Source organism: Corythoichthys intestinalis, chromosome 3 (assembly GCF_030265065.1).
Source record: "Corythoichthys intestinalis isolate RoL2023-P3 chromosome 3, ASM3026506v1, whole genome shotgun sequence".
Lineage (NCBI taxonomy): Eukaryota > Metazoa > Chordata > Actinopteri > Syngnathiformes > Syngnathidae > Corythoichthys > Corythoichthys intestinalis.
The window spans coordinates 16838652-16863239 of record NC_080397.1 but is presented as its reverse complement, the minus strand read 5'-3'; the positions used below and the strand labels follow the sequence as shown (position 1 = coordinate 16863239).

At 38.0% G+C, this 24588-nt stretch overlaps 1 protein-coding gene across 1 annotated transcript in view; it reads right to left on the bottom strand.

The window, feature by feature from the left end:
• The window catches only part of LOC130913247 (EGF-like repeat and discoidin I-like domain-containing protein 3), a 223279-nt gene that overhangs the window by 139494 nt on the left and 59197 nt on the right, over positions 1-24588 (bottom strand). The window contains exon 2 of the mRNA XM_057831709.1: positions 2666-2794. Coding sequence (XP_057687692.1) covers positions 2666-2794 — 129 coding nt within the window. The remainder of the gene's footprint in view (positions 1-2665; positions 2795-24588) is intronic.

Sequence of the window (24588 nt, the reverse complement as noted above, 5' to 3'; positions counted from 1 at the left end):
TAAATACAGGGGGGTTGACAGGAAAAGCACACGGGAAAGCTGATTGGTCAGGCACAAAAGGAAAGACAGAGTGCAGATGACCGACTTGGGATAATTAATGTCCCCGATCCAATTGCGATTGATGTAAATAATTGGATCTATGCCATTGACGGCACAATACATCCAATTCATTTTGACTGGGTTGGACATCTAATGCTGTCAATGGCACTGAAACTAGAACATTCAGAGCCAACCTTTTGTGGGCATTAAATGTCATCCTCTGTTTATTTTAGAGCATTTAAAGATCACTTCCTGTTGATTTTGAGTCACTTCCTATTCATACGGGGACATTCTTGATAGGCCTTCACAATATTATCGTTTGAACATCGCCATCCCAATGTGCACATGCGCAAAAGTCCTATCGCAGGACGTGCAGTTGTTTTTTTTGGATTTTTTTTTGTTTTTCTTTTTAATGTGAACTTTTGTTTTTGTTCATAAAAGCAGCAAATGTGAAGACACAAGGCTTCCTGGATCCCTTTTATATAGGCTAATCTTCATCATTCACAGATAAACCACTTTAGCCTGGATTAAACAGTATTATATGAATACTAGGGATGTCCCGATTGCATATATTTGCACCACAGTCTGAGTCTTTTGAGAATCTGCCGATACCGAGTCCCGATCCGATACCGAAAAAAGTTTTTTAATGATTTGACGCTTACGCTGCCGAGAACAGCCTGTCACTTACACAATAAATGAGTTGCCAAAGCACACTTCAGACTGTGTATCAAGCTTCACGATGATTAAAACATTTGTGCGTTTGATCGTAGAGCTACCGAGGTGTCTTTGGCCAGATCAAAGTTAGAAACCCGTCAATCATCGTTAATTTAAGTACCAAACACTAGCTGCACTGGTGACTAAGAATAACAGTTTGGTCGCACTGCTTAGCAGGAGCGAGAGTGATAGACTGTACGAGCATGAAGCAGAAAAACATAAAACAAAAATGGCGCGATCGGCCTGATTTCCGATCATGTGATCGGATTGTGACATCCCTAGTTGAAATAGTGCATCAGTTTTTGGATCAAGAGTAAGTGCAAAGTGCCCCTAATGCACTGCCATATGCATACTGGCCCAAAATCGATAATGAAAAACCAATGTCGATATTATCCTATATCATTTTAAATGCATTTATCGGCTGATATTATCGGCTACCCGATAATATCAGACAACTCTAAAATTAACCTGTACATTCCTCAAAATGAACAGGAGGTGACTCGTCAATGCCCCAAAAGGAAAAGGAAGTCATCTAAAAATCAACAGAAAATTACGTGAAATTCCCCAAAATTAAGTCAATGCCTGGCATTGGCTACCACTGACGGCCATTGACGTCCAATTCGTTTGAAGTGGGATGGAATGTTCATTCGCTGCCACCCTTCCTGTTCAAATGGATTGGACTCCTACTAGTGATAAACTCATTCCAAATCACAGCAGAAGGATGAAAATAGCATGTATCTCTGTTTATTAGGCTTTTTTTTGGAAGATGTAGGTTCCCATAACTGTATAAATATATATATATTTTTTTTGTGTGTGAAAATATTAATAATACAGTAAAGCCACTTGGTACCATTAACATATACTGTAAGAATTACATTTGTCGCAATACGTAAATTTTCAATCGATACTTCTCTTTCACTCTTCACTCTGGCACTCTTTTAGTGCCATTGAAGATGAAAGATGTCCAATCATGTGTCGTCTAATCATCCTTGTACTGGGAGGTCCTCCTACTTCAAATAGAATGGACATATATCATAGTCAATGGCAGCGAATGAATTAACACATTTCTGGTTACCTGTGGTCATGCAAAAAAAAAATAAAAATAATAATGATTAAAAAATAAAATAAGCGGTATCAAAATTTTTGCAATCAAATATCGTATCCAGACACATTTCAGTATCAATACTTAGATACTTATCGATACCTTTGACCACCTCAATATGAATATTGCAGACGTGTAACTTAGAATATTGCTTTACATCTAATTGAGGGTTATAATGACAACTGTAATGAATCAGTTCAATTATAATGGACTTTTTGTGATTAGTTAGTATTTAGTCCCCAGATGATAAATTGGGTTAGGGTTAAGCTTCACTGCTGTTCTAAAGTAACATTTATTTATTTATGTCGGTTTATCATTTAATTGCCGTCGAGCCGTAGATTTAATTATTTGTCTCTCTTGATGAAGAATTGTCTATCTCCCCTTTTTTCGCTTCCTCATTTTCTTGCATTGAACTGTAATGACTGAGGAATATTGGCAGGCGTTAGTGCGCTCAGCCCATTTCAAATCAGCTTCCTACAACCCTGAGGGCTTAAACGGAAACAATAACTGATTTATGAGCAGAAATGTGCCAGCATCGCACAGTTTTGGCCGGAGACAAAATATAATAACATGATATGAAGAAGTTGATGTGTTCCGTTTCCCTTTGTGTCATGTCTTTTAATAAGATATGATTACATGTGAGCAAACAGCTCATCTGATAGTAGTGTTGTGCAACTAATAGCATCATTAGTGGAAAGGGTCTCGCGTTGGGGTGAGAAGAACCTTGTAAATCAACATGTAACAGGACCACGGACAAGGAATATGTTCAGAAACGAACATGTGTGATTTCCCGTGGGTGGTGCAACTTACTATGCTGGCAGTGAACTCCACTGAAGCCAAGAGGACACTTGCAGACATAACCAATGAAGGTGTCGCCCCTGTAGGTCTCACTGATCTCACATGACCCTCTGTTATGGCAAGGGTTTGGGTGGCAAGGCCCTAAAAGGAAGATGGGAATTAGTATGATTATTGCATTTTTTTTTTTCCCAATGGTGTTTTTTCAGCACGGCGCCCAGTCAAAACCGTTCGACCCACCGACACTGGTCGACACAGGCTCTTTTTCATTTGACATGGCAAAAAGGACCAATCGCCCAAAAATGTGGGCTTTTTGAAGAAAAAAAGTGAAATTGCAAAACGCTACTTGTCCTACAGTTTTAGTCCAAATCTCATCCTTTACACGTAAAAAAATTCGGGACAAAAGTTTTTGCAAATAATATACTATAATTTGACCAGTTCACCAAAACCAATTCACTTCTAATGGCCCAAATTTCCCATTCATTTCCAATGGCCCTATTCACCATTCATTTCAATGGCACAAAAACTTCCATTTACTCTTATTGATTTCCAACCCAAACCTTGAAAACTACATTGGCACACCCAAAAACATATCTTGATTGGCGGTTGTGATTTTTGACTTAAAAAATGAAATGCACCTAAATTAACAGGACGTGAACTGATATCAACAGGAAGTGACCTCAAAATGCCCCAAAATCAACAGGAATGAACCAGGGCTTCATTTGTGCCTGATCTTGCCAGAACAAGATCCGGCACCTCCTAATTTTGGCCTTCTTGTATTCCTGGACTTATTTGGGCAGGTCCGGCACCTCTCGTGTATAGAAAATAATAATAATATAAAAATGTTTTTAATAAATGTATTGTGATAGCCCCGAATGGGGGGAAAGAAGGAGAGGAGTCATTGATGGCTTTCTCCACTTTATTGTGGTCACAATAAGAAAACAAACAAAATAAGAGCGAACTGCCACCACATTCGACCGCATACTTTTGCTTTTCACCCATCTCCCCCTTGCTTCCTACTACTCACAGCTCTCCAGTCTCAGTGTCTCTTAAACGGACCGTGCATAGTGTCTTGTTTTGTGTTTTTTGTTGACAAACGTCTCAAACACACTACGTGCTGACAACTTTGTTTCTTTATTTACACATGGAGCTAACAGCACGAACACAACTTGTGGCTCTCGGCAGGCTGTGCCTCTCTTTATCACTCCCGCATCACGTGACCAAAACAACAGTAACGTTGTGTGCACTTCAGGGTGCCTCAGAAAACATTATATCGGTATATTACACATACAATGCATCACAAAAGTGAGTACACCCCTCGCATTTCTGCAGATATTTAAGTATATCTTTGAATGGGACAACACTGACAAAATGACACTTTGACACAATGAAAAGTAGTCTGTGTGCAGCTTATATAATAGAGTTAATTTATTTTCCCCTCAAAATAACTCAAAATATAGCCATTAATATCTAAACCCCTGGCAACAAAAGTGAGTACACCGCATGGGAACTACGTACATCCCTAACTGTCCAAATTGAGTACTGCTGGTCATTTTCCCTCCAAAATGTAATGTAACTCGTCACAGGAGTGCTGTCAGCATTGCTGCAGAGATTGAAGAGGTGGAGGAGTCATTCCCACCACCATGCTTGACTGTAGGGATGACACACTTATCTTTTCTACTCCTCACCTGGTCGCTGCCACACATGCTTGAGACCATCGGAACCAAACAAATTAATCGTCGTCTCATCAGGCCATAGGACATGGTTCCCGTAATCCATGTGCTTTGTTGACATGTTTTCAGCAAACTGTTTGCGGGCTTTCTTGTGTACCGTCTTCAGAAGAGGCTTCCTCCTTGGGTGACAGCCATGCACACCAATTTGATGTAGAGTACGGTGTATGGTCTGAGCACTAACAGACTGACCCCCCCACCTCTTCAATCTCTGCAGCAATGCTGACAGCACTCCTGTAACGAGTCGCATGACATTTTGGAGGGAAAATGACAAACAGTAATCATTTTGGACATTTAGGGATATACGTTTTTTCAAAGGGGTGTACTCACTTTTGTTGCCAGGGGTTTAGATATTAAAGGCTATATTTTGAGTAATTTTGAGGGGAAAATAAATTAACTTTATTAAATAAGCTGCACACATACTACTTTTCATTGTGTCAAAGTTTCATTTTGTCAGTGTTGTCCCATGAAAAGATATACTTAAATATCTGCAGAAATGTGAGGGGTGTACTCACGTTTGTGATACACTGTAATTACGGAAATTACTGTATAAAATAAAATAATAATATGAATAAATTCATTTCCAGAACAAATCCAAAGAAATTGCATGTTGTTTTAAAAAAATTATCATCATTTGAAAGAGTCAGAGATTTGTTGATGCACTGAAAAGCTGGACCAACAAATCATGCCCTTGACATAAAAAAATAAAAACCTTAGAAATTTGCGGCATCTGGGGAGCAAGCGGCCTGGATCACACGGTATTTCAACATGCCAAAAAGACAGTTGCATTTGCTGTCTTTTTTCAAAAAGAAATAAGATGGTTCAAATCAAATCAGAAAAGCAAGTGTGTTGTTTTCAGCACCATTTTCTGCGTATGTTTTGGAACCTGTGCCCGTCTCGTCATCCCCGCGCTGTCATATGTGCTTTGCATTCCGGCCCCTTATGATTTACAAATTAAGCACTGGAAATAACCCAAAAATGCCCAAAGTTAACAGGAAGTGACTTAAATGCCCACGAATCAACAAAAACTGACCCCTGAAATGCCCTTAAATCTACTAGGAGTAGTAGTAGTAGTAGTAGTTTAAAGTAAAACACCCAAAAAAACGGAAGTTTTTAGTGTTTTAGGAAGTGTCTCAGGCTTTGTCTACCACAGCAAAGCTGCCATTGCAATTTCAGCTTTGAACAATTTCTCCAGAAATTGCATTTTCTAGTTTTCTATAATAAACTGATATACTGATACTAGTATTGGTACCAATGCTGCACGATATGTACTCTTCGTGATCTAGTTTCCAACCGCCTGTCGCCTTACCCAAGATGGCCGCCAGCTACAGCCGCCAAACGCAAAAGGAAAAGTGTTGAATTTTTAATTGAAAACTTAAATCACTTTAAATGTCGTGTGCCTAAAACTAGTTTTGATCTAAAAACAGAAGCATCCCAGGAAAACCTGAAGCACTGTTAGGTATTTAGGGACTGTAAAATAAATAATGCAATATTTTCAAACCAAGTCTATTCTAACATTAGTTGACCCTACAGGGAATTTTTTAAGTATAATGTACAAATTTAAGAAAAAGTAGACTTCTAACCATCTGTCTTTTTTTTCATTTTTATTGAAGTCAATGAGTCAGTTTAGCTTTTTTTTTTTTTTTTTTTTTTAAATAAGAACTAATACCGTTATTTTCTTACTTTTCATTTTTGAAGAAGCTTTTAGACTGCGTTCAGACTGGTCACATTATTTTTAGCAATTGTCCAAATCAGATCTGGGCCTGTTCAAACTGGGCACATTACTTAACACACATGAAAGGTTGCTATGGCAACGAAGGTGTCATCCAACATAAAGTGACGTCAAGTACAGTCAAAACCCATCTGAGCTGTTCAGACTGAGAAGTATCTTGTCCAAATCTGATAAACTACTTCCCGTAGTTTTGAAAATCAGATTTCTGTGCTTTGCAACTGTTCAGAGGACAAAAGAGCTATCCAGTTTCAATCTGGATGGGCTAAAAGTTTGGACTGCCAGCCTGATACAGACATTATTGGCATTTAAAGACACCACATATAATAAATAATAAAACGGTACGCAGTTCCACATTTTATAATAGCTCAACCATTGTTACAGATTTTACAGCGAGCACAAGGGAGATATAATCAACTATACTGTGGGGAGTTAGAACAAAGTACATTGTAGATTTAGAAAGAAAAAAAGGGAAAATAAGAAAAGCTGCCGATGATTAACAACTCTGCTTAAGAATGATCATTTCTAATTAATACCCCCTCCTCACTCTTATCTCTCAGGGCGTTGATAGACACTCTGAAGCTTTTCCAATTTAAAAACCCAGCACATGACACGAATCAGCTTCAGCGGCATAATTTATACTCAGACCTTTTGTATATTCCAACTCGTGCAAATGTACAGCATGAGCTTTATACCAAGGTCTTGAGAAAAGGTTACATATCATAGTTTTGTAAGTCAACAGGATGCAAATAGCTTTCCTATACATTTTGAACATCGAGTTGAACTGTGCTGAGGCTGACCAATCTTTAAAAAAAGAAAATGCTTTAAGGACAAAAGAAAACAAATATGCATTGGAAGCATATCTACGGATAGATGCAAGTAAATACACTGGTTCAAAAGATTCTACACTATCAACCTAAGTATGGAAATCCCTGAACCACTGTAAGAATGCAATTTCATGAAGTTTGTTTTGAGCGCCAATAAGAAGCTGTTTTGTAAACGCTATCTAGGAAACAAAGGAAAAGCACTTTAATACTATTGTAATCTTCCTTGCAAAACAGGCATTGTTTTACTGGGTTGCGGTTGAGTTTTTAAATATTTCTGTCACCAGCTGTTCTTTGCAATTGAATGTTTTGAGCAAAGAGTCAAAACAGTTTAGTTTAAACAGCATGCTTTCATGTAAGACTATGTTCAAAAATATGTAACCTTAGCAGCACAGTAGGTAAGTGGTTACCACTTGTTCTTTACCGTTTTGATGATTTGGGTTTTATTTTTTTGTCAGTGTGTCTATGAATGTCATTTTTGCCTTATATAACTGTGAAGGTGGCATTTGTATGTATTTCAGGAACAATAAACTGAGTGCTGTTAAACTAAGCTAAAAGCTAATAATAGCTAAGCATAAAGTGACAGTCACAGACAGAGAGGAGAGAAGAGCTGCCTCTAATTATTTATTTCGGTCACTCAAAAGAGCTAACTGTCTAGATATTGATATCATTTATAGTTAAGATATGCTGTTGTTTTAAAAATAAATCAGACATTATGAGGAGCTACTCAGTACTTTAGTACAGTCAAGTTTGTCATCGAATACTTTACTTGTAATTAAGTAATATTATATTTAAGAAATGCTACTGTTACTTGAGGACAATTTCTGCCTACTCTGCCCAGCTCTGGATTATGATTTAACAATCGTGGTACAAAGTGATGGACTGATCGCTGACAGGCCCAACCAAACCAAATGAATTGGACATCTATCCATACTGAACTATGCTCATTCACTTACACCCTCCTCCCCCAATTCCAATGAGTTAGAGGTCAGATTATTGTTCTCCTGCTGGATTTAGCACTTGAAGGCGGATTACAAATGAGGTAACCTCATCCAAATGGTGTTTTTTCCAAATGAGAATGTGTACTACTAATAACAAGAGTGGCAGCTAATCAACCAGAAGGATGCGTAAGAGCTTTCACAGAGGTTAGTCCTGCTCAGGGAGTACGGGTTGACTGGGTTCTGGGATGTTTTGATGTGACGATCTTTATAGTGGCACCAACGCGTGCTGACACCTCGCTAATGGAGAATGCATAAAGCAGAAAAAGATTGGAAAGAGGGTGGGTTGTCTGACAGCTTCTGAGACCGTGCTCTGAATGGCAGAGACATTGTTTGAAAAAAAAAAAAAATCAATATGAATGTCATTACTTTTAAAAAGACTGATCAACTGGGATCTTGATTTATTGGACTGAATGGCAAGAGACACAAAGTGAAGAAAATATGTAAAGACAAAAAAAGACACATGAATAATACTTGAAAAAATGGACAATCAGTTTTTGTGCCATTGACGGTGATAGGATCGCTGCCAGGCCTCCCAGTCAAAAAAAAAAAAAAAAAAGATTGAAATTCTATCGTTCCTTGAAAAACAGAATCGTCCTGTATTCAGACACAAAAGTAAGCGTCCCGTATTGAGCTTCCAAGGGACGTGCTTTGTCCCATATTATCAGAGAACCGAAAATAGTGTCTCATTTGTGGAACGATATATTAGTATGGTGCTTTACACGAATATGCAGGGAAAAGAGTTCCCCCGTCTCGCCTGCTTTTTGACCAATGAGCTGACAGAACAATGACAATATGAAATCTAACTCATCTCATTGGTCGAGGTACAGTCGCTTGCCATTATGATAGTGGAAGATAACATAAGAGTGTGGGAGATAAGAGGTTTGAGTTAAGCTTGAGAAAAAACATGTTCAAAAGGATAATTATTTGTTTTCTTGTTCTGCTCTGTGTATTTCATGTTCAGTAATTGTATTATATTTTTGTGTTCTGTCAATTTCATTTGTATTTCCACAATATATATGGATTTATCATTTGCAATACATCGTGTAAAACGAACTTCCTATAATTAACAGTAGAGTCAATGTTTGAAGTTTTTTTCTTCTTACGTTGTAATAATATACTAATTCTCATAATTACTGTTTCAGTGCCATTGCGTAGGAGGAGAGTAGTACCCCTTTTTTCTACTTCTGGACAGACTGCAGAGGAAGGAACTAGCGCATGCGTCAACAAGGTGATTTTCATAATGTTGTGGCTGAACTGCGACTGAACAGCAAACACCATCAATAATACTTTAGGATGAGTGCTGGCTCCGCCCATATTGACAGATGTGTCTCCAGCAAAAACAGAAAATAGCCCAAACCATCTGACGGGCTAAGGCACAGCGGAGCTTGTCCGCGGTCAATCCGCAATGCACATGCAGCCGGTATAATTTGAACAATATGATAGAATGGAAACAGATTGGCTCCACCGCTATGTCTTGGCGTATCCGCACCGCACACGCATCCGGTGTAATTTGGTCATCAGACTTCGACCCAATACCCTGACTAAAAAACTATAAAATGAGCTCAACCAAATTTTTAGAGCTCAAACACCCAAACAAAGCCAAACGTACGTCGTTGTCATCGACATCTGACTTTAAGAAACCCATATCGGTCGACCTCTACTTTGGACTATGTATGTCATCTCGGGACAACTCCACAGCATGTCACATTGTTCTGCGGTGGTTGTGTGATGTCTGACTGCGTGGCATACGTCTGCAGGCCAACAACGGCAGCTTTCCTGTCAGAATGTCAGCTGCCTGAGCCATCCCTCACCCTGTGATTGATGCAAGTTGGCACCGAGTCCAGCAAGAGTGCCGCAAGTTCTTTTCATGGCTGTACAGTAAGTTCAATCAATCAGGTGAGAAAACATGTCTGGTAGTAAAATGCGAGTACGGATCGCTGGTTTCCCTTTAGGAATTTAAAACATGGCACTTTTAGGGTTAAAGCTAAAGGTTGATTCTAGCGTTGCATATTCTATTGCACTGACTGCACTAAATGCAGATATTAATATTTCAGGTATATGAGTAATCTACTAGTTTATGCCCAGAAGTGGTTGGTTGGTTGGTTGGTTGGTTGGTTGGTTGGTTGGTTGGTTGGTTGGTTGGTTGGTTGGTTGAATGAACAAACATTCATTTGCTGCCACCCTCCCACTTCAAATGGATTGGACGTCTAGTGGCGTCAATATGTACTTATGAGTTAAAAAAGAGGGGTCTGTGTACCCTTTCGCCATTTTTTCTTTATATTTGGTAAATAAAAATGGAAAAACGCCATCTCGATTTTTAGTTTTTTTTTAACAATTTGTATTCAATTTGTATTTAACTCATTTCAGTCTGGATTTCGGCCAAAACAGAGCACCGAGACCGTGCTTATCAAAGTCCTAAATGATATTCGTCGGAATACCGATGCAGGCAAATCATCTGTTCTGCTACTATTGGATGTCAGCGCCACATTCGACACGGTTGATCACACCATACTACTCAGCAGATTGGAACAGTGGGTAGGGCTGTTCTTCAGTGGTTCACATCTTATTTACATGATAGGGATTTAGGGAGGGATAGGGAGTCCCTCAAGTGTCAATTCTTGGACCACTCTTATTTAACATCGATATGCTTCCCCTAGCTCAGATTATGGAACAGTATGACATCTCCTATCACACCTATGCAGATGACACACAACTCTACATTTCTGTGTCCCCACATGATTATAGTCCCTTAGTCTCCCTGAGTAAATGCATTAATCAAATCAATGAATTGATGTGCCAGAATTTTCTCCAGTTAAAGGGCAACTGAAGAGCTTTTCAGATTTCGCTCTTAAGTGTTTTACTCAGTTGAATTGTATTGAATGCGTCATTCGCTCTCTCAAAAAGTCACATAAAAAAAAAAATAATAATAATTGACCGCATAGTTTTTGAGTTATGGCCATAGCAACACCATAGCAACGAAGGACGCGCCGTCCTGCCGACCCCTACCTCATGACGTAACTTCCAGGAAGCCTCGCCACCACTCTGAACACGGAAATATAGCACACCGCTAATCTCGCCATATATTGCAAACATTTTGTGGGTTTTACTCGCGGGATTCGTCATGCCATCTCGATGTGTAGCGATGAATTACTCACAGGAAGACTCGAGACTCTAGGAGTGGTCCAAAAAAAACTTCTCCAGCAAAGGTTTGGACCGTTTTTGTTAGCATGCATACAGGTCCCCAATCGGCTCATTGTTTTCATCATTTCAGCCACGACAGCTTTGAAAACCTACAACAATGCAGCCTTGGTTTTACAAAGACGTAAGTAGAACATTAATGGCTTTTTTTTTGATAAACGAGGGGGACTCCTACTGCCTGTTTGTTGAAGTGCGACATTTTTTTTTTTTTTTTTTTTTTGCTGTTGGCCTGTCATAAGTAGATAGGTTGGCTGACATGTCGTCTACTCATGTGATTTTATTACTATATCAATAGGTGTTATGTAAATTCAAATGTCCCCAGCACCAAATAGGTCCTTGGCTCGTTGTTTTTTATACTTCAACATCAAGGTCTGCCTGTTTGAAGAGGGAACAATAGCATCAAATAGATGCTGCTATGACTGGGGCATTATTATTTGATCACCAAGAAATTATTTTTAAATTAAAATTAGGATTCATCCAATATTTTCATGCTGCTGTGATTTTTTTTTTTCTCCAGGAAGCCAAACATAAAAAATTAAGTGGCGGAAACCCTCAACACGATGAAAAAAGCGTTGCAAGTCAGTTGCCACCCAGTTTCCCAAAATCAAGAGAGAGTGGGTCGAGTCATATGATGACCCAAGTGATGCGGTGTCAAGCGATGACGACTGAAGAGATCCTATGAGGCCTGCCAGATGCTGAATTTCTTCCGTCTGCGACATCAGATGACGATGACTTAGGAGAAATAAATGTAGCAAATTTTGATGACATGAAATAATAAACTAGTCATATATACAGTACATATTTTTAAAAATAAAAATCTATTTACCTTCATATTTGAATGATAATGAATTATCTTTGTATAGAGAACACTTCATGCTACAGAAAAGAGTAAATACATATTTCCCACTGCCATTATCATTTTTCAATGTTGCGCTAGTCCGTTGCTATCCTAACTTTGTGTTGCTTACTAAAATTATCCTCTTTGATGTGTGCCATTGTGTGCTTGGTATAACATGTTGTGTCACAATCTGACAACGAAAGCTAATGCTGATTCAACATAAATCTGGTATCATTTATTATTGTGGCCTACTGAATATTTTTTCAGAATGTAATATAATTACAATATATTATATACCAGTAGAATACATTAAACAGTCAACAAAATGTGTCAATGTGGTTAACAGTTTATGGTTTTATTTTTTTAATGTAATTCATGCCCCTGTCAGTGCTTCAGCCTCCTCAAGTTTGGTTCTCACATCTGGGATCTCCTGATGACACAGGCATACTCTTGGAAGGGTAATTACTTGACGGTTTACAGCAACACCTGGAAAATAAAATCATTGTATAATAATAAATTGTCATTTATTTTGAAATATCAATAACATACCATTCATTTAGCCACATTTGGGCTAGCTTTATCATATTTAGATCGGTAGGAGCTGTCCCATTACCTAATATCCAGTTTTAGCTATGAGTACAGCATGGAAAAATATACAACCATGTAATCGCATTCTCTCTTATAAAAAAATCACGATGCTGGACTTACCACTCACTCTCCCGTTCGTGAAGTGTCGAGCTGTCAACTGGCGTCATGACGCCATCAGCTGTGTCAAGTAAATCGCCGTCATCTGACGCATCAGATTCAAACATGTAGGGATTAATTGTAGTTCATCTTTCCTGGGAGCCTTTGCCATCGGTAGCGTCACGAAAGAGCGATCCTGAATGGTTACCTTTGGTGGAAATATCACTGACATCGTTGTTGCTGCTTGCTAGCTGTGGGTAGTCTTCTGTTGCCTACGTCACACTTCCGGGTTTGCGAAGGGACCATTAACGGAGTGCAAAAAAACCTAAAAAAACGCAAATTATCCTTACAATTACGTGTTGATAATGTCATGGTTGTTTTGACGAACTCGTCCAAAGTTTATATTCATAAAATTACACCAAAATCCGGAAAGGTCTTCAGTTGCCCTTTAAATGCGGAGAAGACAGAAGTGATCATTTTTGGGCCAAAAAAAAAAGAAAGGTCAAAGATAAGCAGGCACCTTAGCACAGTGTCACTTACAGCTACAAATCAAGTCAGAAACCTTGGCGTAATTATTGACTCACACCTATAATTTGATAGCCATCTAAAGTCCGTCACTAAATATGCGTATTACCACCTAAAAAATATAGCCAGAATTAAGAGGCTTCTGTCTCAACAAGACATGGGAAAACTTATGCATGCATTCATTTTCAGCAGATTGGAAAACTGCAACGGTATATTTACAGGTCTTGATAAAAAATCAATCAGGAAGTTGCAGCTAGTACAGAGTGCTGCAGCCAGAGTCCTCACTAATACAAGGAAACTGGACCACATTACACTGGTTTTCAAATCGTTACACTGGCTTCCAGTGAGTCAAAGGATAGACTATAAGATACTACTGCTTGTCTACAAAACACTTAATGTCCTTGGACCAAAATACATGCTTGATTTGTTAAGATTCCTATGAAACATCTAGACCCTAAGGTCGTCTGGAACCGGTCTCTTGTATGTTCCAAGAACAAGAACCAAGCAGGGTGAGGCAGCATTTAGTTATTATGCTCCTCACCTCTGGAACAAGTTACCTGAAGTATGTTCAAACCGTTATCTCCTTTAAATCAGGGCTAAAAACGCTTTTGTTAACACTGCATATCCATAACTGTCTATATATGTCAATCTATTTGCTTTCTATTCCTTTTGTGCTTATCTCCATTGCTGATTTAAATTATTAGCAGAAGTAGTAGTATTTGTTTTATTTTTTATTTATTTCTTTTTTTATTCTTTTCGTGATGAAATGTTATTTTTATGTATAATTTTATTTCCTATTTCGATTGTCTTTGTTTTTACGTTCTATGGATTTTAATGTGATTTTTATGATCTTCATGTGATGTAAACCACTTTGAATTGCCGTGTGTTGAATTGTGCTATATAAATAAATTTGCCTTGCCTTGCCTTGCCTTAAAAAGGGAAAACATTCCTTTATGAGTTCATTTAGCACAATACAACATTATTTGTTTTCACCGAGTTTGCTTAGCTGTGACCCAGAGGATATTCTTCCTCTGCTGCTGCTTGTTGTTCTGCGGCTGCAGCGGGATCTTGCTGACCCCTGGTGCTAATATTAACCAGGATGTTTTGTTCTGATGATTATATTCCCATGCTGTGACATATTTTCTCATGGAATTATGCTACAATTTCATAAACAGCAGGAAGTAAAAGGGGCTGACTTGCACGGTCTTCACATGCTAAATCAGTGATAATTATCTGCTGTCAGAAGTGTTAATATCTAATATGAATTCACCAAAAATATGAACTCTTTTACAGCATCACAGAGGCTCTATTACTAAAATCCCTGTTCTACATCCTGCAAATTTTCACCATTGCGTCGGGTCACTGAGAGGTCAGACCCGGTATTACTGACTGGCTGGCTGATTTCTCCTGATCCCAATGAAATGGGTCAAGTTGCAGAGCCAGAGGATCAAATACACAAGCAATTTGTTTAATCTATGCTTGCCAAGCAAGCATATCTAACATCGCCTCAATTACATTGACAACAATAGTCATTTTTTTTAATAGTGTGCGCCTAGTATAAATTAGCTGCATTTTCACAAAAGTTGGATAAATACTCATTCGACTTATTATTATTATTTTTTTTTTTTTTTTGTATTATAAATTGCTGTCTATTATAAATTCAAGAGTACACGGCTCTTAAAATATATTTTTTAAATTGTGTTCTGGGAAAATGTTATGGAAATTTGCTATTTCCCCAGTGTTTTTCATTAAAATTCAGTCCATAAAATGACTAATATAGGTAAAAGGTTATGGAATTTTGCTACGTATCCAGTATGTTTCATTCAAACTGAGTCTATAAAATAACTAATATAAGCAGAAAGAAAATCCATAATAATTGTTATGATTTTGTTGTCCTGGATAAACTGTCTTTAATCATGTGTTGTTTTTAAATTAAATATATTATTTAATTAAATAATAATAATAAATAAATAAATAAATAAATAAATGAAAAAGAAGGAAGGGAAAAAAAGTTTTCTGTTCGTCCGCAGTGTTGTTGTCCTCTGTGTTAAGTTGTGTTCTAGTCCCTTTAGAAAATTCCCCATTCATTAAAGGCATCACTACTCTGTGATAAGATCACACCAGTGGCGGGAAATTAAACTGTTATTTTTTGCATATTTTAAAAATCTGATTTTGCAGTTTTATGATGTGTGTTTCATGTGTAATGTGTCCACTTTGTTAAAGCTATATATCAAAGAAATTAATTGAATAATTTCAAAAGGTTTAATTGAAAAATTATACATGTCTTTTAAAAAAAATGAACTTTTTTTCTCCATTATTTCATGTTGATTCATTTTATTGTAATTTTTATTCATTTTTAAAAATTCAGTTCTATATATTTTGAAGATTATTTGTATATATTGTTTTTTTTTTTTAAATTCAGTTCTATATATTTTGCAAGATTATATGTATATATTGTATGTACATATATATAAACATATGTACATAAAAAAGTACTCAAAGTACTAGTAAAGTACATCATTTTAAAATGTACTGTTTGCTTTTTTTTATTGAGTTGTGTTAACATGTTTTTATTTTTTTAGCATTTCCATAGAAAAAACATGAATGTAAACATTAACACAGTTTATATTTACACTTTAAATACACTTTAAATTGGGATATTTTTCAATTAGGAATATGACGGCTCACTATTTGTCAAGTGTCAACTAAGTCCCTAACTGTGTTTTTCCAAATCGTGTCAGAGGCTTTCAAGTTAATTTATTTATCCATAATTAAGTGTGAAGTAACTTTTACTTTCAAAGTGTGGCAACATAATTTCATTAAATGTTTTAGTATTATTATTACTGTTTTATTTATTATTAAAAATATACATTTCCCATTACGTGTCCAAAGTAATGTTTGCTATGATGCTAGCAAAGCTAGGCTAAGGAGTAACTTTCACAAAAAACGTCCCTTCTGTTAGTGTCCACTCTGTTATGTCCAAATGGCCTATTAAAAAATGAGCCAAAAACCAACACAGATTCTTTGTCCGATCAACTCTGATTCAGGTGGATTTCCTGCCCATCGTCCACCTTGTTACACCATAAAAAGATGTTTTACATGGCTTAGAAGAGGTGAATTTACAAGTACATCAAAGCTACTCAATTGTGAATTTACAGACGAACCAGTCTCAGCCAAATGCGACATGGCCTAATTGTGTCAAATCTTGTTTGACCCCGCCTATCTTTACAGACGGGTCTCTGCGCTTCACAAGCTTTTGGTCACTGAAGCCATCTTTCACCTCCACTGATCAACGTTGGCACTGAAGCACCAAAATTACATCAAATACTCCCAGGAGGGGCTGCAGAAAGCTCTAAAAGAGTCCCTTGTACCACTTCCCCTTGCCATTTCAGCCCATCAGCATTTGACAAAGTCGGACAAATGCACTTAGAGTTGAACGGATTAGGAAGCATGCAGAGGCAAAATGCCTTGGAATATGTCAGACAATAATGAAAGCCAAGGGGTCACAGTGAAGATCGACATCTTTCTGGAAGTCTTGTCAGAGACTAAATGTCACCAAAATGTCACAGCACAACCCTTAAAGGTCTCCTCCAAACAAGGTATTTCTTTTTTGATTTTCATTGTGAGTAACTGAAAATTGACGATAATAATGTCAATTACCAAGTGTGATTCCCCCCCCCCCATCTAATAAGAGTCTGCTTATGAAGAGGCGAGAGCCAGGATGGTTTAGGTTGATTACAATATACTGCAACTTTAAAAGGCGGTGATCACAGTGACTGATTTGCATACTGGCTAACTAAACGCATTAGAACTCAATTTTTTTTTAATGTAAACGTGCCATATGTATGCATACTATATTTGTGTACTTCACTTCTCCACGCAAGAATAGTGAGAGGAAGGACTGAAAATGACCTAACCCTAACCCTAAGAAATTATGTGAAATGCCCCGTAATGAACTCACTGCCTGGCATTGGCTGCCACTGACAGCCATAGACACCGAACAAACAGGTTGCTACCAAAATCTTCCACTAGAAAAGTTTCTGCATTTGCTGTCCGACTGCCATTGACAGTGCTAGACGTCTAATTCATTTTGACTGGATAGGACGCCTAGCGCCGTCAACAACAATGAAACCAGAGCATTCACAGCCAGTCAGGCATTTACTGGTCACTTCCTGTTCAGTTTACAGATTACGTTATGTTGTATTTTGTGTCACTTCCGATTCATTTGGGGACATTTGAGTCACTCCCTCTTCAGTAACCCAAAATCAAAAGATTTATTTCGAGCATGCACAAAAAAAACCCAAAAAAAAAAAAACAAATACATTATAATTCAGAATAATTATTTGAACTCAAAAGGGAGTTGGAAGAAGGATTTATTTATTATATTATTATTATATATTATTAGATATTTAATCTCATCCAAGATCTCATCGTCCAGAATGTTTTTTTTTTTTCGTAGGATACGCCTGTCCTTCGACTTTAGGTCCAGTCAATGAAAAAGAAAGAAGAAAAAAAAAAACATAAAACAAACAACTAAACCAATGGAAAACCAACTAGACATACACTGACCAAAGTCAAAGTGTCATTTTAGTGTAGATTTGGGACTGTTTTTCATCCAGTTTACATTCTTTATTCCATTTCTTTCACCTCCAGTCCTCTATCTAATGGGAGGAGAAACTGGTTTGCTCAGTGGAAGGTTAACTAGCTCTTGGTATATGGAAGGATAACAAAACTGTTGGCAGCATGGACTGCTTAACCTTCCATTTATCCATCCATTTTTTCCCGCTTATCTGAGCCATCTCATCTGGCTCCTTTCCAAGCTGAGGAACAGCAGCTCTCCTCTGAGGCCCTCCTGATGACTGAGCTTCTCACCTTATCTCTATGAGAGCCCAGACACCATAAGGAGGAAACTCAGTTCAGCCGATTGTATCCGGGATCTTGTTCTTTCAGTCACGACCCATAACTTGTGACCAAGGTGAGGGTAGGAACGTAGATCGACCGGTAAATTTTACGCCATGAAAACAGTATGTGACGCGTCGATGTGACAATAAAATGAGAATATAGACATGAAAACAAAAAACAGGAACAGTTGAAATGGTTTCCATTTTGCTACATGAAAATCATAAGCGAAAGGCAAAATTATTTGTAGTAAATTTGAATGTGAAGGAATTTGAAGGGGAATTCACTTGAATATTGGCTTGCTTGCTTAGCTATATCAGTTTTGAATTTTTAAATAATTTCTTTTTGATTACCTCGCGAAGGGTTTGGATTTTGCAGTCTTAACTTCTTCAACACACTGTTAACTTCAACCGCAACTCATGAGGTTTTTTCTAAACCAGAAGTTCGAAGCAGAAATTTTCCAAGATGGCGGTGGCCCTGTTTCGCTGAGGAAACCTGTCTATATTAGGGATAAACTCATTCCAATTTACAACAGGAGGATGAAAATAGCTGTTTTTTTCTGTTTGTTAGTTTTGTTTTGTAGAATATCGTACAATGATTTCCTGATCGACAATTGTTATATCGCCATATTGTGAGATCATCTTTATCGTGAGCCATGTATTGCAAATCGTGAGCTAACCAGAGGTTTCCACTCCTAGTGGCGGGTCAGATCTGGCCTCTGAGTCTTGAGTTTGTAACTAGTTGGGTAAGATATGCCAGTGGGGGCAAAAGTAGCAAATTTATAAGATCATTACAGCTGATTATGTGTCTAAATGACACACTGTGTTCTTCTTTAATGGGTTCCCATTTTATGCAAGACCCTTATTCCCATTTTATGTAAGACACTCTTGAGCAAAAGCACCCATGAGAGCATGTGATAAATTACTCCGCATTGATACTGAAGAGCAAAATTTGGATATTTGAACAGTGGAAGCCCTTGATACATAATGAAAGACTGCTGCCTTTTGTAATCACGGGCTATTGAACTAAAAATGGGTCTTATTTTAGATATGGAGATTCTGGTTCGGAAAAATTAGACTGCATTCAGATATCACTGAATTCAATAACTCTGTGACCTCCCCAAAAAGATGAGGGACATTTGTCCCCATTGTATCCACGTGTCACATTCAGCAAAGCCATTTTCCTCTACTGTTTGCATTCAAATTCAAAGTAGGGCACAGGACAATATAATTTTCTATTTGCAATATGGTGAGTAGGCATTCTAATATAAAGAAAAGTTCCATCTATAGCTCAGCAAGATGAAATAGAGGCAATTTATCAGTTGTATTTCTCTAGATTGACAACAAAATGTAAGATGAAACACTGCCACGTTGAGCTGACGAAGCACATTTTCTTCCCTCGAGTTTCAATGCAAATGTGAATGTGACTTGAATGCTCATGTGCTCTATACAGCCTAAGGTACAAAGTCCCGAAAGAAACTAACAACCACTGCATTCTCACAAATACTTCATCTAAATAAGAGCATAATCATATGCAGATTAGATCCATCATGACACGGTATGCAAAATTGTGTCATGAACAATGACAAGCTGTGTGGTCTCATGTGTGACTTTCCTCATCATACTGTCCCATCTTTTCTTCAAGTCCAGTTCCAGGTCAGTGGTCACAAGTCACACCTAATTTGGGTCGATATGAAGTCTGATAATTGTTTCTCCTGCTGTTCTCCTCATTCTGCCTGACAAATGAAACCTGAAAACCTTTAGACGTTGCCTGTAGTATTGAATATTATCATAATAACTACAAAATGCAATCTCTGGAGCAAGTGCATGAATTACTATAACCAGGGGTGAAAGTGGCTAGAATTTCTTGCCGGAATTCCCTGACATTAAGGTCGCCACGGAGCGACCTTAATGCCCTTTATTTATTTATTTTTTTCTATTTTTTTGTGGGGGAGGTGGGGGTTGGGGAGGTCAAACGGACTAAAAGCACTTAAATCCAAAGAAAATTGCTTTTGGCACAGTTATACCGAAACACAAAGTAAAACAGGTTTTACACATGCATTAGGCTACTGCAGTTTCACTTGTACAAAAGATTCCGATCAATGGAAATCATTTTATCTGGAAAAAAGATCTCCCGCCTGCTGAAATAGTTTCCTCACCATCTGCTGCAGCAGAGACAGGAAGGTGGAAGGAAGGGAGGGGAGAAAATTAAGCGTCTCAGCTCTCGTGGAGTATGCAGTGATCTGATGACTACTGAGTAGGGGTGTGACAATATAGCCCCTTTCACACACATATCCCGGTAAATTCCCGTGTAAAGTGATGTGGGATTTACTCACGTCATTGCTTTCACGCATGGAGATATATCCCAAGAATGACGCGGGTTGGACACTTTCACAGATTTGTCCCATGTTGCCCACTGGCCCTCTCTGTGCGGGGAGGGCTGCTGGCGCGATTTTATAACCCAGACATTACGTCATTTTTGGTTGGCATCAGCTGTCAAAATGTTGGTCAAATCGTGTTTTTTTACAGAGTCGCTTGTGGGTATTTAATAAACCCTTTAACTCATCCCTCCGTTGTTTTATGCCTTGAGGTACAACTCTGTTTCCGCATTTGCGAACCCTACCATCGGCAACAAAATAAACCCCACATTTCTTCCTCGGCTCTACGATTCAGTAGCAATTAAAGTTTGTTATGTTTTCAGTTCAATTTAGCAATTTCCAGCTTGCTATGTTGATAATTCCAATGTTTGTATACCGCTTTTTGTCTTACTGCGAAGAAAGAGGAAGTGACAATCGGCCCGCCATGATATTTACATCATCAACCATCATGCTGTGACCTGGGAATTTAACGCTTGCTTTCACATAAGCCTCTTCCAGGGACTTTCCCGAGAATTATACTAGAACGCGACCCGTTAAATGTCCGCGTGATCTCAGTGTCAGTCGACCTGGCAAATTGCGTTCACAAATAAGGCTGCCCGTTTAAATCCTGGGATTTTACCGTAGTTTCGCCGTGTGTTAAAGGGGCTAATGTGTGAAAAGGAAGTGACCGGTCAACAGGAAATGACGTTATATACCCTAAAATTAACTCACTGCGCGACATTGGCCACCACTGATGGCCATAGTCAGTCTATTTTCATCCTTTTACTGTGAATTGGAATCAGTTTATCGTGAGTAGACGTCCAATCCATTTGAAGTGGGATGGCAGCGACTGAATGAATGTTTATTCGCTGCCACCCTCCCACTTCAAACGGATTGGACGTCTACTCATGATAAACTGATTCCAATTCACAGTAAAAGGATGAAAATAGTATGTTTTTCTGTTTTCTTACTAGTATAGTAAAATATTGAAGAAGAATTTCCTGTGTAGTTTCAAAAAGAAGGCCGTATACCTGTTTCTTCCGAGGTTAAGACTTCTGCAAAACTGCACATCCCCCACTTACTCCAAGCAATTATCCTATGTCCCGGTTGGAGGCTTGGACTAATATGTATCAATCATTCTGGACCAATGTCGGATTAACCCCTGTGGCACACAAGCCCGCAGGCTAGTGCCCGCTGACTGGCTGGGCAGCACTCCAGCTCAGTGGCTGAGATTTGGCTCGTCTACCGTGATTACCGCAGTCCTCTATCTCCATCATCACTTGTGAAATTGCTCCAAAATGGGCCTAAAAACCTGGACGCAGATGTGAAACAACAAGGGAGGATGAAAGACAGGATTATCGTCGACTCACGAGCTCTCTTATGTTCTATGTGGTAACACGCATGTCAACCATTTATCACCAACTAATGACAGCGCTGATGATATAGTCTCCAAATAACTGTGCTTGCGTAATTAAAGTATGATTCAATGTCAGGTCCCTGTTTTCATTCATTGCTATGAATACTAATCAGGAAACATAGCGAGCCTGAATACCACATGGTAGAAAGATGGGAGATCATTATTGACTTCAAGCAACCAGAGCCATCTATCCATTCATTTTGAATACTATTAATCCCCCTGGAAGAAAAATCCAATTGCATTCCCAGTCAAATGCCAATCAAGAGACATTACTCTTTACAAACCTTTTACAAATACAAGCTAACATGTGTCACATCGTGTTCTGAAATAAATTGTCAATCAGGCCGGGTGATCTAGCTGTATCAGTAGATGGCAACTTTAACAGTACATATTTTATTTCTGTATTTATTTTTATACATTTTTTTTTTTTAACCTGTCCTGTTCAGCTGCTTGACACGGAGAATGGGAATCTGAGTGTCCTATTGGTCTGAACAGTTCTAATGTATCACATCAGAAAAAAAAATACACATTTTAACCCCACCACCACACGCGCAGTTAAAAATTGAATCCATTGTGTTTTCGTCAACGATGACGATAACACAAATATTTCGGCGACAATTTTTTCCTGACAATGATGAGACAAAAAAAGAGCTAAAAACGTCTTGGGAGGCTAAAACATAGTGAGATGAAAAGCAGTTTGCGTCATATGTTCACAATGTCTGACATTCACCTATTGTATGTGCAGCTAGCCTGCATCATAGTGGTGCTTGGTTGTGTCACTCATGTGACGTGCTGCGCCCCCAACCCCCCCCGACCACTGACTCACGGTGTCCTCTCCAGGCTGGCTTGTTTTATAACACACGGTATGATTTGCTTTGTTATCTTGCCAAGAGAATATGCAATGTTTCTTTAGATTTTAAGGGTCTGTGCTGAATGATCATCACACACTAAATGTAACTCGTACTGTTAGCAGAGCATTGGCATTAGCGTTAACATCAACTTTAGCGTGGTGAGGTTCCTCTTAAACTCTTGGACAACTTTTTTACATACAGTTCTTGGCATCCGGGTGGTTATAATTAATTGTCTTTTCGCAAACTCCACCTCCTAAACTGATATCGACCAATCATACGTCCTCGAGACCATTGTAAAGGAGCAGAGGTGGGTAGTAACGCGTTACATTTACTCTGTTACATTTATTGTTTCAAAAAACTCGGCCAAAGTTTATATTCATAAAATTACATCAAAATCCGAAAAGCTCTCCACCTGCCCTTAATATTCTCCTGGGAATTGATGCTATAAACCAATGCTAGTTATGTTGTTAACTGCCTGTGTGTATCACAGCCTTATTTTTGATGTTATTATTATTTTAGTAAAATGATACAATAGTAGAATAACAGAATAGTGATAGAATCATCCAACGTAACTGTAACAACTGTTACTTGTGTTTTTCGGCGTTTTGTCGCCCTCTGCTGGTGCTTGGATGCGACTGATTTTATGGGTTTCAGTACCACATGAGCATTGTGTAATTATTGACATCAACAATGGCGAGCTACTAGTTTATTTTTTGATTGATAATTTTACAAATTTTATTAAAACGAAAACATTAAGAGGGGTTTTATTATAAAATTTCTATAACTTTTATTAACATTTATCTTTTAAGAACTTCAGGTCTTTCTATCCATGGATCGCTTTAACAGAATGTTAATAACGTTAATGCCATCTTGTTGATTTATTGTTATATAATAAGCATATACAGTACTTATTTACCGTATGTTGACTGTATATATCCGTCTTGTGTCTTCCATTCCAACAACAACTTACAGAAAAATATGGCATATTTTATAGATGGTTTGAATTGCGATTAATTACAATTAATTAATTTTTAAGCTGTAATTAGCTCGATTACAAATGTTAATCGTTTGACAGCCCTAGTGACTACACATCATGCTGTATACATTTCTGTCAATGGCTTTAAACCTTCATTCATATTAAGAATCATTTTTTATTTGATATTTGATTAGATGCATGGTGATTGATCGTACATTGATATTAAAACGAAATACATAACGAAGTGAACCTTTACACATAGGTAGGTTGCTAGCATTATTAGCGCTACTTAGCTTAGGGTGACCAAATATCCTCTTTTTCCCGGACATGTCCCCTTTTTACATCGTGTGTCCCATCATGACACAGTATGCGTCCTGCAGGGTTCACTTTTCGCGGGACCAATTAGGGTGTGTTGAAATTGTCAAACATCGGAGCAATGTTCCCTTGTTCCCCAAAATGCCTAATTCGCAAGTGCATCTTCACAGATAACCTGGGGAAAAAAATCCCCAAATACCATCCTGATCTGTACAATACCATTTCAAAGACACTTCCTGCAAAGACCTTCATACTTATTTGTTGTGCTGGGAAAAATCAGCTCTGCAGCAAAATGGGCAGACAAGGAAGATGAATAAGAAAAGCAGGGACAACGATAAAACATGGATGAGGAAGAAAGACAAAGGACTAAAGTGAATTTTTTCGTTTGTTAAATTAGTATATTTGTGAGGCTATTTTTTGTTTTACATTATTTCACTGAAAAGAGAAAAGAGATTTTTTTTAAAGACAGATTTCCTACAAAAGAGGTATAATTTAGAACATTGTTTCAGATTATTTATTTATTTGTACAGTAAGAATTGAAAAAAAAAAATACTTTGTTCAAGGATGATTCGCTAATACAGAGGAGGCTTTTTTT